Below are 16,640 nucleotides of genomic sequence, written 5' to 3' on the forward strand. Positions count from 1 at the left end.
CTCGGACTAAATTGGAACATTTTTAAGTTTATAAAAGTATACTTTATATATACTTTATAAGGTCATTTTAAGTTTACAAAAGTACACTTTCAAGTATACAAAAAGTACACTCATCTATATACTACTAGTGTACTAGGTATATACTTCTAGTCAGCATTTTAGTTTATAAGTAAAGTATACTTAAAGTATATTCATGTGAGATGTTATGTCTCTTATTTATTCTTCTGTACAGCACTTTGGTCAACTTTGGTTGTGTTAAAGTGCTTAACAAATAAAGTTGGGTTGGACTGGATTGGATACCACAAGTACACTCTTCCTATATGATCTTGAACATATAAGTTTATAACAGGTGTAATACTTCAAAGCAAATGTTTGTAGTGAAAAACATTTTTATTTTGCTAAATTAAATGTAAGCACAAGTCAATGACTTGACTTTATTCTGTACTTGGATCAAGATATACTAAGTATTAGTACTTTGTGGCAGAAAGAAGTAAAAAGTATACTAAAGTACAAGTATAAGCTTTAGTATTAAAGTATAAGTGTAAGTCTTAGTATTAATGTACTTAGTCTTAGACTTTTCTTTATACTTTTCAGTATAAGCCAAGTATCCTTCACTATACTATTGTTAAGTATGTAAAATATAGTATATAAAAAGTAAACTTCAAGTATACTGCCTCAGTTTTAGTATAAAATAAGTATACTTGTAGTACATACCACTATCATACCTGTCCACTTTTCATCAGTCAGTGATCAAACATGTTGTGTTTTATGATCCAGGATGCCCAGCACAGAGAGGCGATGGGTTCTCTCCACTCTGCAGAAAGGTCCAGTCTCATGTCTGAGATTCATCAACTCCGTGGTCAACTGGAGCAACTTCATCAAGGTGATTTTAATATTTTTCTTTTAGAACACACATTTATTTAGTTTTTTAAATTAGTTTGCTGAGTAAATACAAAAAGTCTAATACATATTTGGCCTGATTTACTAAGATCCCAAATAGTGGGTACTAAGTTGCATGCACAGTGCAATAGATTGCGCGTTTCGCTTGCGTGCGTTTTGCGGGTGATCTACTAAGAATAACTGAGTAAATGAAAACAGGTGCAACAGGGTGGAGACAGCAGTATTTAAATGAGGGTTCTGCGTGTCTGAATGGAGAGTTTGGACGAGCAGAAAGCTGCAAGTGCAAAATGAAATGTGATCAGGTTCTAGTGGAAGAGGTTAACAAATATATTGAGTTATTAAAAAACAAATATTACCAGAAAAACCGACATACCGACATATGGGAAATTATTTGTGACAAAGTCAATGCTGTTAGTAAAACCAAAAATATTCCACTCCAAAATATTAACACAGGTGGAAAAACTCCATCCTGTACGTATTCTGTCATTGTGCCTCCGTCTCCTCCTCTCCATAGTAACAGAAATCATCTGTCTGCAGTACGCAGCCGGTTAATACCTGCCCTTCAAAGGTTTTATTTATAGACGCAGTTAGCGTCAGAAATAATACCTTCAGGTTTGGTAAATCACAATGCATGTGCTAAATAACATATTCGCATTTTCTCCTCCCTGTATTTTGCACATTGTGGTTGAAACGCCCCATATTACATATTCATTATGGCAAATGTATACTAAATGGACAGCACGTACTATCTTGCAAACCTCAGTGCGCTGCGTTAGTAGATCAGCTTGCATATCTTTTGCGGGTGATGTCAAGTTTGCAAACGTTTTTACACACGCAAACCTTTAGTAAGTCAGGCCCATTGTGTAGTCTTTTGTCTGTGTGTATCCAGTAACCACTTGATGTTTTGAGTGGGAGGATGTACTGTGATTTTCTAATAACTAATTGTTGGCCGTCAGGTGCCCAGTCTGCTGTGTCATTGGCTGGTGAGCGGAGCGTGAAGGAGCAGAGGGAGGGCGGAGGAGCTGATGGAGCAGCAGAGGCAGACAGGCTCCTGGTGGAGGACCTGAAGGCTGAACTGTCCCAGACTAAACTGGAGCTGGAGACGACGCTCAAGTCTCAGCACAAACACCTCAAAGAGCTGGACACACTCAGGTTAGACACAGACAAGAACAAGTATAACGTATATCCCTTCTCCGAAAAACTGTTTAATTCATTTCACATTGAACAAAGTTATTTCGTATTGTCATAATAGCTTGTTGAGCCAGATTTATTGTTCATGATTACAATATTGGGGTAAGAATCTTTTTCTTTATTGACCCAATATATACCTTACAACATGAACAAGCACCTGAAATTTGCTAATGACTTTAATTTACAACTGTTGGGATAAAATAATGTGGTAGACCTGTGCTGCTGCTGAATATTTTCCGAGAAGTCCAAGAGAATGAGAGAAAATGCTTAAACCTTGACATCAATGAAAAATAAGAAGCAATAATCCTCTTCCATTAAAATGTCTATTAGCTCCCACCCCAATGAAATTGTCTTCTTTGTCTACAGGGCAGAGGTATCGCAGAAGGCTGTACAAGTGGATGCACTGAACGACCAGCTGTCAGAGGAGAGAAAGACAAGCCGGGATCTTCAGTGGGCCATGGAGAAGGAAAAGTGTCGAACTGAAAGGAACCAGGACAGTAAGCGAGAAGAACTGGAGGTAAGAACTTTTACACAGCTGCACATGTTGGAACTTTTTAATCTGAGTCAAAAAGTTAATTGGAGTTAATTTCTTCACTCCCTCTAGTTATATTTTCCTTTCTTGTATTGTTTTATTTATTTTGAAAAACAAGTGGTGTTTCCATTTTCCTTTTTCTAGGACCTGCACCTCACTCTGGAGGAACAGAAAAGGTGCGCGAGCCAGCTGACCTCGGCCTTGGAGCAGGAACGCCAAGCCTCTTTTCAGCTTTCCCAGCAGGCTGAGCAGGAAGCCCTGAGCTTTAACAGACGCCTCCAAGAGCTCCAGGTCCAGTTGGAGACGGAGCGTGCAAAGGCCCAAGAGATGAGCACCGCCTTGGAGAGGGAGAGGGAGCTGCGGAGGGGGGTCTCCTCAGACAGTGGTCCCTCTAATGATCAGCGAGAAGAGCAGGACCAGAGGGGACTCATGGAGGAAGGGAGCCTTCTGGAAAGACTTCAAAGGGAGCTGGATGACAAGCATGCACAGGTGAAATCCAAATAGCAACAAGATAGAGGACAAAATATAAATTATAATTCACCATGATGTAACATCTCTTTTTATTTGATCACATTGTTCTTCTCCAGGTGGTGCATCTCCTCAGTCAGGTGGAGGCCCAGAAGCTTGAGGTGGTAAGAAAAGAGGAGGAGCTGACTTTGACAGGTCAGAGTTCAAGACGAGACCAAGAGGCACTGCTGGAGGCTCGTGCCCAGCTGGAGAACCTGGAAGCACAAATATCAGAAACCCAGGAGCAGCTGGAGAGAGAGCTGGAGAGGAGGAAGAACCTAGAGGAAGAGAAGGAGAGACTGGAGGAGAGGTTGGCCCGACTAGGAGAGCAGAGAGAAGGAGAGAAGGAAGGGAGTGGATTTGTGCAGGGTGACGGTCGCAGTGTGAGTATCAACTACAACTTATTCACTCTTAATAATCCATTCTGTTTAGTTTTTACAGTGCTTTTATTTATTTTATGACATATAAAGAAGCTAATCCATGTTGTGGTAATCTAAACATCTGCAGCAGGCCATGTGTCACAGTGAGTCCACCAACCGCACTAAAGACTGGGTGTTCCAGCAGAAGAGTTCCAGCTCTGGCACGTCTCCCCACCCTGAGGTCAGTTCGACAGGTCACAGCAGCGGACTGCACCATGGTCCTTGGCGCACAGTCGACAAGATCCTCGGCAAACTCCACCTTGTCTCATCAAAGATCCGCAGCATGGCCAGCAAGAATACTGACAGGTAATTAAAGCACTTATAATCAATATTTTTATGGCGACAACAGATCACATGACTACTTCAGGTAGATTTATCATCATCAAGAATTATCACCTGACTAAGTAGTTCCCCTCAGCTCTACTTGGCTTTTTAGTGTTTTCCACCTCATTATTTTGATTTTACAGCTACAATTTTACAGTTTTGGTTAACTCTCAAAACTGTCATGAGCACCTTTTCTAGCAGCTTCAGCGAAAAAGCTCTAAAAACTACCTGCTCAGCACTAGAGACAAAATTACAGACTAGCAAGTTGTACATGATGTAGCTTGTACAGCTTGTTTCTGGTGTCCCCAAGTGGCCAAAATACAGTTACTGCAGGCTTAACATTATGCAGAAGATATTAGAATAAGAAATTAACTTTTTTTATGTTTATTTGCAGTAACAGTATCCATAAGTATCATATTATGTATTTTCTAATAATTGAATTGATGAATTGTGTTCTGTACAGGCTGACTGCAGAGATCGACAGTGAAGAGTTATCATTGGTCCAGTCCACTGTTGATGAGGTCATCACTTTACTGCAACAATCCCCAGGTCTACCCTCTGTCCCCGAGGTCTGAATTTATTTATTCATTTATTTTTACAGCCTTGGATTTTGAACGTTTATATTTCTGTATTATTCTTTATTATTAGACATCGACAAATCTGTTGATGTCTAATTTGACCACACATGGTTGTGACTGCAAGTTGATCTCCTGTGTTTTTTTTCTCTCAGAGCACGTCCCTGATGGCAGGAGGCTCCTCCAGCTCCTCCAACACCCTGATGGAGCGGCTGCTCAGGCAGAATGCCGAGCTGACAGGTTTTGTCAGCCGCCTGACAGAAGAGAAGAATGACTTGAGAAACCACACACTCCGCCTGGAAGAGGAGCTGCGACGCTACCGACAGGCTGGACTGGGATCAGGCGATGGCGTGAGTACATGACAGGAAATACCATTGATAGAGACAATTATCACAACTGATTGTCATCACATGGGAAAAATAAAATCAATCTCACCATGTAGCAGGAATATTGCAGTCAAAACCATATGATATCACTATTAGTGTCCCATTTTAATCAGCTCAAATGTAATATTAAACTTTAAAATATTATCTTTTATCATTTCATGCAGCAGTTTCTGACTATACTATTTATTTTCTTCCTGCAGTCCAGCAGCAGGCGAGGAGTGTCAAAATTGGACTCGACAGGGATGCTGCTCTCTCAGGAGCGAGAGGCTTGGAATCGAGAGAAGGTCCGAATGGAGAAAGCCTTACACCTTGCCCAGGGCCAGGTGGCCCGACTCAGGGGGGAGATCAGGACCAACACCCTTCAAGAGATAACTGGACCTGAGGCTGACAATGCTGCACTGAAGGTCAGATGATAATAGCCAACAATTCACTGCAGTTCCACATGTCAACTTGATTTTATAGCAAAGCAATAACTGCCTGTATTAATCTGTTTCAAATATGGCCTGTTTTCATTGTTAAAGCTCATCTTTTCATTCCTTCTCTCCTCTCTGTCTGCTGCCTCCAGAGAATGTATGGGAAGTACCTAAGGTCAGAAAGTTTCCGAAAAGCACTGATCTACCAGAAGAAGTATCTGCTGTTGCTGTTGGGAGGCTTCCAGGAGTGTGAGGAAGCTACACTGTCGCTCCTCTCCAGGATGGGCAGCCGGCCGTCACTCTCCAGCTTGGAGTCCCTCAGCCAGCGTCGGCGGGGGCTGATGCGCTTCCGCTCTGCCGTCCGAGTCTCTATCGCCCTCTCCAGGTAGGAAGCTGGTGCTCTGCTTTGGGGATTTGATTTGGCTAGTGAATTAATTTATGCTAAAAGATGTACGTGCTGTCATAGAGATTACAGCTTTTACTTTATAAGACTAAAACCTACACAAACTTTTTGGTTCATGCAGGATGCGTTTCCTTGTGAAGCGTTGGCACAAGGCAACAGGGATGAGCTCCACAATCTCCTGCAGTGTCAACAAGAATGGAGGAGGACAGACATTAGGTAACCATAGTGTATCATGTGTTATAATTCCTACATGTCAATAAAATGATCGTCAATAAATGGCTTTTTTTCTGACTTCTATTTTCATCCCCCACAGGTACGGACGTGAGAGACTCACTTTATCTTCACCCAGGCAGCGTGGACATATACAGGGAACGAGGAGGAGGTGGAGGAGGAGGTGGAGGAGGAGGAGGAGGAGGAGTAGGAGGAGGAGGAGTCTCTAGCAGCAGGGGGCGAAGTGGACGTGAATCACCAAGATCGGCCGTCTCCTCCACACAGCACAGGTAAAACTGACAATGATGCTGCAGCCAACAATGACTGTTATTATAAATTATATTTTTTCTGATTAGTTTATCTATTTAAGTCTAATCTTTACATTTACTTTATCTGAGCATATACTTAATAATCATATGAACAAGAGGAAAGCACATGTTTGAAAGTTTTCATAGATAAATAACTTAAATGAGTCATTAGTGATTCTTTCTGCCAGTAAATTAATACGCCAGTAACTAATTATCAAGTCATTTTTGCAGTGATATAAACTACTAATCGCTATTGTACAAACAATAAAATTAGAAGAATGAAACAGAATAGGATTTCCTTAATTCATGACATTTTACACACTTGAAAGACCTGAAAAGCCATTTCACATTTCCTTTTCTCAAAGGAGTGAAATATTGTGAAATCAGTACTGAAAGGGTGATACATTGTGTCTGTGTTGTGTAGGTTTCACATGGTAGGAGACCATGGCGCGCTCACTTGTTCCCACCTCCAAAGCTACGACCCCGACCGAGCGCTCACTGACTACATCTCTAGACTGGAGGCTCTGCAGAGGAGGCTGGGGAGCGTGACATCAGGTAACACATACAAGCACTTAAAGGTCCAGTGTGTAGGATTTAGTAGTGAAGTTGCAGATTGCGACCAGCTGAATACTATAGCTGAATAGGATGTTATACTCATCCTCCTCATATAAGCGTGTAAGAGAACCTACAGTAGCTCAGAAACTGTGTCAAACAATGTGTCAAAGGCCCTTTCTAGAGTCAGTGTTTGATTTGTCCATTCTGGGCTACTGTAGAAACATGTCAGTGAAACATGGTGTCCCTATATAGATGGTCTCATTCTAGTCTAACAAGAACACAACAGTTCTTATTTTCAAATTGATTCCATGATCAACCTAACTTTGGCTGAACTGAGGCGTTACCATTTTTCTTTTATTGAGAAATGTAAAGTGTGTTGTTATATATGGACATTCATAAGCATGATAAACACAACCACATTTTTATGCACCATTTCTCATAAATGTCCAAGAGATTCTTTGACAATGTAGAAATATGTGTAGACTATGTAAGTAAATAATGAGCAGGGCTGAGTTATAATTTTGCATTGTTTTCATAAAAATGACTGAATGGGATAATATGGATTGCCTACTAATCACTATTCCTTTGTTTCCAGTCACACATTATTGTTTAAAAAAAGTGTTTGCTACATTTGCTTACCCACATTTTTCCTCTGCAGGTGCTTCTTCATATGCTCAATTGCACTTTGGCTTGAGAAGATAGATGCTGAAAAGTGACTTTGGCTTGAAGAAACTCAGTTGCCTTTTCTCGTGCTGAGCGCTCTGCTGTTTTCTATCATTCTGGTGTGGACTGTATCTTTCCATGTGGACCAAAACACATTTTTTTATTAGTGTACGACATGTTGTATTCAGGCTTTTTGTCGCCAGCACTTGAAAAACAGCTATGTTTGTAATTTAATCTGCCTCTTTGTTGTGGATGATCTACAATCATGTATATTTGTCTAATGCTAATTTAAAAACCTTGTGATTAATTTATATGTTTATGTTGTATGGGTGGAGCGTTATGTAAAGAATGTTTGGGTTTATCGTTAAGGAGGCTGCTACTGGATATTCTACACTACACTGTGTTTTGTTTAGGCCAGACAGACTACAGAGGACATTTGTAGAGAACGTATTTTTGTAAAGCGTTAGGAGCTTTGAATTTTCTGGGTATTTTGTCAAAAACTGAAATAAAGAGGATTATGATATTTGAAAGAATTGTGTATTTCTCATTTCTTGTTTATTCACTGGCAAGAATTTATTTTTATCGGGTCTTACAGTAAAATCATTATCATACATTTTTCTGCAACACAACATCAAAATTGGGATGACAAAACATTTTTGTGCATGAATGAAAATTATCAACTCAGTTTTATTCTGGATGTAAAGAACTAAAAACAGAAAAAACATCAAACAACAAAATATAGCAAAATATACTATTGATAAGAACTGTTTTTATTTGTGATTCAAAGTTTTGCACTTTTCCAGTGTTTGATTTTGTACAGCTTGTGCATTAAAAGTTGCTGTTCACACAAGAGGTCATTAGTGTTTGTTAATGAGGTCCAGCAGAGAAAAATGCCTCATTAAGTCACCTTTAAAAGCTTCTAATTCAAAGGCACTGCACACCTATATGTTTAACCCACACAGGTGTTGTCACTTATTTTGGCATGCTTAACACAATACTTTACTGTTAGCTATTTTGCACTATTTAGGGTGGGACATCTTACACCTTTATCATGTAAGTAGTATGATACAGTAGGTCATACGTTCAGTGTTCAGTTCCACCAACCTCCAACCTGAATAGATCTAATCAGCCAAAATAAATGAAAACACCTGTGGGAGTGTGGGGAGCCTTTAAGTCACAGCTAGAAAAACAAAACTTACACAAAGCCTGGTAGTGCTGTAACTCCTTCTGTAGGAACAGCATATCGCTGGCTTGCAGAATGCTTCGGGGTGTCACAGCAGGTGTTAAATTTCAGTGCCCCAGTGAGCCATGATCATAGCACAGTTTCAAGACCCTGAAACTAAAGCTGTTAAATTTCATCAACTTTATTATTTACACATGCGATTTTACAACTGTGACGTGAAAATGTCTGTAGTGGAAAAGGCCTGTCACAGTTGTTATTGTTTTAATGTTATAATCTTGTAATTTTGGTTGGTTTGGGGGTTTTCTGACATACGTGCAAATTCACTCTGCGGGAAAAGGCCACAGGCTTCTCTCAGGAACAAAGATCTATAAAGTTTTCTGTGTAACTGTGCTGAGAAAACTCCTTAACAGTCTCTCCACCCAAATGGACTTCAGTAAAATTCTCCCCCTGGTTTTACTCATTACAATTAACCACTGAGGAAAACCTGCTTCATAGGATGGCTCCAGAGGTTTAATTCAGTCAACAGATGTTCTTTCTCATCATCAAGGCACCCTAATAGTCAAACTACTGTCCATTTCTATTTTTAGGAGTTCATTTTTTTTTTGAATATGAGTCTTAGTGTTGAAGTCAGATTCATACAGCCAGTGTATTTATCTCTGAAACCATAAAAATCATGAATTATGTTGACATTCAGAAAAAGGACTGGATTCCGGAATGAATAAAGGGAGCTGGACACAAGAAGTAAAAGGTTTGACATTTTGAAACAGCAAAGTGCTTTCATCTAAATTCAAGTCCCACTCAGGATGTTTATCTGTTTCCTCTTGTCTTCACTCCTCGCCCCTCCCAGTGTTCCTCTGTCAATCTCTCACTGTTTCCTCCTCTTGTATCTGATGATGGGGTTGTGAGGGGTGTGAATCATTGTAGTGTAGTTGATTGTGGGAAAATATCCATCCACCAGTTCAAAGTCGAACATGCGGAGTAAAGTGGACCAGATGGTTTTGATCTGGACGTAGGCGAAGTTCTCCCCGATACAGCGATGACGGCCTAAACATGAAGAGTATCCCAGTGGTACAGTTTGGTTTACTACATATTTAAGCATTTTATATGTTTTTATATATTTTTTTATATTTTATAAATATAAAATATGTATTTAATTATCAATGAATAAAAAGTCAACTTTGTATGTAAACGAATTATTTTAAATGTACAGAAAGTAACTGAGCCTCATAATCACTTACCACCAAAATGAATGTGCATCCAATAGTTTTCAGATAGTAAGTCAACTAATCATGGCTATCAAGGAAATTTAAAACTAAACTTTTTTGCAATAAAGCAGACAATATTTAAATAATATTCATTCAACTAATTCTCACCAGCTCCAAATGGCACATAGGCAAACTTCTCTCCTCCTGCAGGGTTGTCATTGAGATAGCGGTCAGGCCTGAACTCCATCCTCTCATCCCAGGTGTCATACAGACGGTGGTTAACAGTCGGAGAGACACAGACCTGGTGGCCCACAGGGATGGTGTAGCCTGCTGCGGTCTGAGAGAAAAAAGGGACAATACACACAAATTGAAAGAATTACCAAGACCAATATTCGTATAATAAGACTGGATACAAGTCAGAGCTTGTAATCTGAAAAACAGCAGTTGAACTTTTAAAACCAGCCGGTTGTTGGTCTTACCTGAGGAGAGCGAGCCATCCTCATCATGGTCATAATGGGTGGACGGAGCCGCAGAGTTTCCTTTAAACAGCGTTCCAACAAGTTGAGCTCCTTCAGCTGACGGATGACATCACGAAAATGTTAGAACCAACATTAATGGTCATTCATCACAGCCTAGAAACCAAGTCTTATTTCACACAGCACAGAAAATACAGCATGCCTGTAGTCAATTTTAACTATTTACACTCTGTATGTCTTTTATATTGTGTCCAGTTCAGTTTGATCTTTACATACTGGGTAATAGTCAATAATGGCACTAGAAATTTGCTTGTTGCTTTGGAGGTTGAATTTGGATCTGAGAAATGTTGCAGATATCCAGATGATGTTGTGTATAGTTATAAATAAAAACAATTTGCTGAAACCCACCTGATCGAAGTCCAGTGGAGGCAGGTCTTCCCCGCACACAGCCTTCTGCTCAGCGTAGCAGCGAGCCTGCAGATCTTTGTCTCTGGCCATGAAAAAACCCATCCAGGCGCTGGTGGTGGAGGACGTGTGCTGACCCGCCAAGAGGAGACCAATCAGCATCCCCGCAATCTCGTTATCATTCAGGGGCCGTCCATCTCTGGAGAAGAAACAAAGAGTTTTAACCTTCTAAAATGTACAAATTTGTATTGTATATGTTTTAACTATTCAGATTTTTTGGCTTATTCTGTCTCTGATATTAATTTTGCCCATGGAGGCAAGGTGGGGTCAAAAAATGGTTGGAAAATGGTACAGGGGTCCTCAGCTCAGTTACTGCTTTTAGATTTACATTAAGCACTACTGCTGTCATTATATGATGTATACTAACTTTTACTCTTTACTTATGAAAACCTTATGATTTAGAAAGAGTCCTTAGAGACATTCAAATACTTGCTATATGTCTTTAAGGATCTGTGTGAACATTTAAGGTGAAAATGTAGTGCACCAGCATGATCCTAGGCTTAAAACCATGCTATGTTCCTGGACAATGTCTTTGAACATTATCATGAATTAACTGAGCAGCTGAAGTTGTCTTACTTGTAGGTGGCATCAATTAGAGTCTGCAGGATGTCATCCACTTTCTCTCCGGAGTTTCTGCGCTTCTGAATCACCTTGAAGAAGATGTTCTTGATCTCCAAGTGAGCTCTGTCCCTCTTCCTAAGAACAACAGAAATAAATCAAGTCTCAGCTTAATCCTGATGCAGATGTCCTGTTCTGGACTTTCTGAGCTCCTCCAGCAGTCCTACCTGAAGCTGGGCAGGGGCAGCCAGCCGGGAAGGAGCCAGGCAGCGTGACTGAATCCTCCGTCCAGGTCGGCGTAGAGCTGGGCCACGTGCTCGTTCAGCATGCTGCGGATCTCCTTGCCATGGAGGCAGCTACTGGCAGTCAGGATGATCAGCTCAGACAGGGCATCAAACAAGTCTGAAACAGGCAGAAGTTACATCAGTTAGAACAAAGCGTTTACCATAATTAGGTAAATGAATACATGACATGGGATGAAGAAAAATTGAAACTTGTAAAAACTGAAATAGCTCTGGATTAGGGGTGCACGATAAGTATCGGTCCGATAACTATCGGCCCGATATCAGGAAATTATGACGTCATTCCTATAAATACGATATCATGACTTATCGGGCCCGATAACATATTATATACGTATTTGGATATCACACTTAAATCATAGAAACATGAACATAAAAGGTCGGAAAATGACTTGCAAACAGGTAAAGGTGAATTTCCGTCACCACCTGAATGCATCACAACATCACAACAAGCGTACAAGATGGCGGCAGTAGTGTGGGACTTTTTTAAAGTTTCGGAGGAGGACAATTCACTGGCTGTTTGCAACAAATGTTCACGAAAAATACCACGGGGAGGGAGAAGTGGCATCTCCTTCAATACTTCCAACCTGAGAAGTCACCTACAACACAACCATCGATTTGACGGAGTTTTCAAAGCGTACGAGGACGCCCGCTCCGCTAAAGGCGGTAACAAGCCAGCCGCTAAGAAGTCACCTGGACTTACACCCATCGGTGAGGCTTTCGAGAAGTCTAAGAAATTTACCAGAGATGACACAAGGGCTAAAGCTATTGGGAATTTAATCATGGACATGATGGCGCTAGACGACCAGCCCTTCACCCTCGTTGAAGACAGAGGCTTTACTCGTCTTGTTAATCACTTGGAGCCGCGATTCACCATGCCGAGCCGCCGCTACTTTGCTGATGTGTGCCTTCCAGCGAAATATGAAGCGATAGCCAAATGCATCCACACTTTAATCGACGACAACAACAACAACGACATAAGCTTCACCATGGACATTTGGACTTGTGATTTCAGCCCGGTAAGCATGATGAGTCTGACTGCGCAGTGGTTGAATGCAGACTTCAAACTACACAGGGCGGTGTTGCATTCTCAGGAGCTTCCCGGCTCACACACAGCCGCAGCGATTCACCAGGCTTTTGAAGCTATGCTACAGCGGTGGAATATTAAGAAGCAGATGGTGCACGTCGTCTTACGAGACAATGCACGTAATATGACAAAGGCAATGAATGAGTGTGGTGTCGCTAGTCTGGGCTGCATGGCCCACTCTTTACAACTTGCTGTGAACGAGGCCGTGTTAAGTCAAAGAGCGGTGTCTGACTGCATTGCCATCGGGCGCAAGATTGTTGGACATTTCAGTCACTCACAAGTGGCGTCCACCGCTCTGAGGGAGTTACAAGGACGGCTGCAAGTGCCACAAACACGACTTCAACAAGATATAAATACACGTTGGAACAGTACATTTTATATGCTTAAGAGTCTAGTGACACAGAAGCAAGCTATTGCAGCTTACGGAGTTGAACACAAATTGCCCGCCACACTCAGCGCCCACCAATGGAACCTGGTCGAAAACATGCTGACCATCCTCGATCCGTGTGAACAGCTGACCAGAAACATCAGCAAGGCTACAGCCACAGCTGCAGACGTGATCCCCTCCATCCAAGCATTGACGCGGCTGCTTAAGCAAAGTGTCCCAACAGATCAGGGAGTAAAGACATCAAAGGAAACCCTGTTAAACGCAGTGCAGTCACGTTTTGGTCACATCGAGGAAGAGCCCATGTACTACTTGGCGACAATACTGGACCCGAGGTACAAGGACCGCTACTTCACCCTTGCATCAAAACGCCAAGCAACAGGTATGCTGCGAGAAATGTTGCTTGAGAATGATCATGCCACATCTGGCACTCCCCAGCCAGAAGAGCCACCAGAAAAGAGGAGCAGGGAAGACGGGAGTAACTCATTGATGGGAATGTTTGAGGAAATACTGGAAGAAAACACTGAGACTGTAGTTCAGCAGGAAAACAGCAGAGTGGATGCCGACGTAAGTGTATATATTCATATATTTATATTTAATGTTTTATAAAGACACAAATTATAACCATGTTAATGGTCAGAACAGCATCCTAATTAGAGTGTATTTTTCTGCGGTGTTTTGTTAGCTGCAGGCATATCTGTCGGAGCCACCGCTTCATGTGAGCCGCTGCCCATTTGAGTACTGGAGGAGCAACCAGTCCCGTTTCGAGTGCCTGGCCCAACTTGCTCGGAAATATCTGTCAGCGCCTTGCACTAGCATCGACAGCGAGCGCTTGTTTTCGGCTGCTGGGCACGTGATGACCAAGGAAAGAAACAGACTCTCGTGCGAAAAGGCAGAGATGCTGTTGTTCATAAAAAAAAATCTCCCCCTGATCCATCCAGAATTAGAAGGGTAGAAGAATAGTTCCCCTATAGTTATTTAAAGGGAGGTGTTGAAGAATAGTCCCCCTATAGTTATGAAAAGGGAGGTGTGTTAATGCATGTGTGAATACAGTGCAATGTCAGGTCAGAACACCTGTAGAAGTATTAAAGTAATCTCTCTCTCTGCCTCTCGCTCTCTCTCTCTCTCTCTCCCTGTCTCTCTCTTCGTCTCATTATGGAATGTACTTTTGTTTACAGACAAGTCTAACTTGTGCCAGTGGTGCCTAATTTTTTATTTGTGAGAAATGCACTTTTTCCTAATTTTTATTTTTGTATTTATGAGAAATGCACTTTCCTCATTTTTATTGTATTTGTGAGAAATGCATTTTTACAGTTTGTGTTTACAAAGAAATATTTGATTCTAACTTGTAGAAGTGCATTATTTATTTTTTGGAACTTGTGGAATGCACATTTTCACTTTATTTACACTTTATTTATTTAAAACCTGGTGCAAAGTATTTCAGTTCTAGAGGCCTTTATTTTTTGATGGTCATTTGAAATATCAAATAGCTTTATTTGATCTGGATCTTTTAGCAAATGTTTGCTTGCTAATAGTTTTTCATCTGAAAAAATAAATACCTTCATTTTAAGAGTTGAAACTGTTTTTGGTTTTATTTATAGTATTGATGTCATGATATATATTCAATCCACTTTTGCGCATTAGTCTTTCTTATCTCCAGGAATGTTATCGGTTATCGGTATCGGTATCGGCCTTTGGAAGCAGAAAGTTATCGGTTATCGGTATCGGTTTAAAAAAAAAGTTATCGTGCATCCCTACTCTGGATACATATGTTTTATGTCACTGGTTCATTTTCTAATATTTCATGTTTTAATCAAGTAGTCTGTGAGGGGGTGATCTTACTTCTCTCCCCACTGTCTCCCCATCTTTGAAAATACTCTATTGTCTCTGCCTCGATGACCTTGACATGTTCCTTGAAATGAGCAATGTTCAGTCCAGTCTTCAACATCTTCTTTTGTTCCAGAAAGATCTACAACAAATTAAAGAATTACATGGCATGTTACACTTTCCTCTTATTGTACCCATGTGGATTCACTGATGAACGAAACGTGAATCGACAGTTCTGGTGGACTCACAGGGTTCGGCACATCATAAGCCACTCCTTTGCCAAATACTGGAGTGGTCAGTCTGGAGTAGACGTCCTCTGCGTTCAGGTCTTCATTCTTACTGTTGAAGAGCAGTGTGGCTGCTTCACTGCCCAGCAAGTAAGTGAAAGTTTTCCCCACCATGGTAAAACTGAACACTGGGCCGTACTGTGGGAGAAGAGATACAGGGTTTTAAAAACAGTGGTTCTCAGCCTGAGGGTTGCAACAAGGGGTCACAATATAAATCTGAGAGCTTGCAAAACATTTAATCTTATCTACTCTTGTCCTCTCTCTTCTTACTTTTCTTGTTAACAACTGGATCATTGTGCCAGTTCAGGCTTCAAATAAATCAAGGGGGGGGGATACCTTTTGGCTGCCCTGCTTATAATCCATATATGTATATCAATTCAATAGTTTATGATAATGGATCATTTTAAAGGTGTTAAGCCATAAAAGTCAGGAAACCCTTGTTATAAGATGATCTTCAAAAAAGTGAAAATAGCTAGAGACAAGATTTTTGTTTTTTCAGTGTTCATTTGGTCATGAAAAGGTCATAAAATAGCATAGGATTGAGGAAACCAGGAATTATTCACATTAGAGAGAGAGCTGTAATTAATGAATTTTGCATTTTTGCTCAAATTTAACTTAGAAGTGGTAGTAGTAGTAGTAGTAGTAGTAGTGGTAGTAGCTGATTGTCTGTAATCAAATAATCAGTGATTGAAAGAATAGCTACTGCAATACTTACTTTATCATAAGCATTTTCGAGAAATTCAATGGGGCTTCTTCCAAATGCAATAGCGTGACCCAGGAAGGGAATGCTGGAGGGTATGAAAGGTGGAGGTTTCTGCACAACAAAAAAATAGAAATAACTGTGAATGATGAATACAAACATACACCACAATTTTTGACATTTAATTTTTGATCTTAACTTACCAGATCCTCGTCAGGTGCCTGTTTGAGCAGTGTTTTAGAAATATATCCCAGGGTGAGAGTGATGACTGAAGCTGCCAGCAACACGGAGGTCAGGTTGTCGTTTACTTTCCCCACAGTATCCACCAGCAGTTTGCTGCTCAGCTGATACAAGTGCATAGACATGATGAAGCTCTACAGCTGTCTCTGTCCCCCAAGAACAAATGATTCAGAGACCCACTAAACCCTGGAAACCTGGTTTGTGGTTTGGTTTACGAACAACCGCTCACTTCTTCAAAAGTAACCACGGCTGATAGACGTCCAGTGGGTCTGATGTTCATGCCGGAGACCGTTTTTTAATAATTCCCCAACATCTCTACCTGTCAATACTAGTCCTGCCCCCGCCTGACCAACGGAGGTTTCCTATTGGCTGTTGGCAGCGTGTCCGTCAAGTAACTCCCATTCTGATTGGTTACCGCTACCTGAACCGATGTCTTGCTATATGATGTCACTGCAGCGAGACAAAAATGGCCTGTCCCACTGTGACTGCCCCATCGATTGATGTTTGGGTCGACGTACTAATAAATCATTGTTACATTT

The 16,640-nt window shown here is 41.0% G+C and overlaps 2 protein-coding genes across 2 annotated transcripts in view; one reads left to right on the forward strand and one right to left on the reverse strand.

Annotated features, from left to right (window-relative positions):
• akap9 (A kinase (PRKA) anchor protein 9) overlaps positions 1–7,913 on the forward strand; it is a 63,508-nt gene extending 55,595 nt beyond the window's left edge. Inside the window, exons 42-55 of the mRNA XM_053335029.1 lie at positions 778–883; positions 1,857–2,052; positions 2,458–2,608; positions 2,768–3,112; positions 3,211–3,513; positions 3,638–3,855; positions 4,337–4,442; positions 4,604–4,798; positions 5,035–5,238; positions 5,400–5,632; positions 5,772–5,866; positions 5,964–6,150; positions 6,593–6,723; positions 7,382–7,913. Of these exons, the coding sequence (XP_053191004.1) occupies positions 778–883; positions 1,857–2,052; positions 2,458–2,608; positions 2,768–3,112; positions 3,211–3,513; positions 3,638–3,855; positions 4,337–4,442; positions 4,604–4,798; positions 5,035–5,238; positions 5,400–5,632; positions 5,772–5,866; positions 5,964–6,150; positions 6,593–6,723; positions 7,382–7,425 (2,514 nt within the window). The 3' untranslated portion in view covers positions 7,426–7,913. The remainder of the gene's footprint in view (positions 1–777; positions 884–1,856; positions 2,053–2,457; positions 2,609–2,767; positions 3,113–3,210; positions 3,514–3,637; positions 3,856–4,336; positions 4,443–4,603; positions 4,799–5,034; positions 5,239–5,399; positions 5,633–5,771; positions 5,867–5,963; positions 6,151–6,592; positions 6,724–7,381) is intronic.
• A 175-nt stretch (positions 7,914–8,088) lies between these two features.
• Positions 8,089–16,362, reverse strand: LOC128374758 (lanosterol 14-alpha demethylase). The gene is made up of 10 exons (XM_053335027.1): positions 16,065–16,362; positions 15,877–15,975; positions 15,123–15,299; positions 14,890–15,016; positions 11,501–11,675; positions 11,292–11,411; positions 10,659–10,854; positions 10,254–10,349; positions 9,943–10,111; positions 8,089–9,613 (listed from the first exon to the last, which is right to left on the reverse strand). Exons 1-10 carry the CDS (start codon positions 16,224–16,226, stop codon positions 9,435–9,437), a joined length of 1,500 nt encoding a protein of 499 aa, XP_053191002.1. The 5' UTR covers positions 16,227–16,362; the 3' UTR covers positions 8,089–9,434.
• Between the last annotated feature and the right edge of the window lie 278 nt (positions 16,363–16,640).

This window comes from Scomber japonicus, chromosome 15 (assembly GCF_027409825.1).
Source record: "Scomber japonicus isolate fScoJap1 chromosome 15, fScoJap1.pri, whole genome shotgun sequence".
NCBI lineage: Eukaryota > Metazoa > Chordata > Actinopteri > Scombriformes > Scombridae > Scomber > Scomber japonicus.

Coding starts and splice junctions, on each gene's coding strand:
- LOC128374758 (XM_053335027.1), bottom strand. CDS start 16,226: ATGTCTATGCACTTGTATCAGCTGAGCAGCAAACTGCTGGTGGATACT. Junction 15,976..16,064: donor AGGCACCTGACGAGGATCTG/GTAAGTTAAGAT, acceptor TTTGTTGTGCAG/AAACCTCCACCTTTCATACC. Junction 10,350..10,658: donor CTCCACTGGACTTCGATCAG/GTGGGTTTCAGC, acceptor GTCATCCGTCAG/CTGAAGGAGCTCAACTTGTT.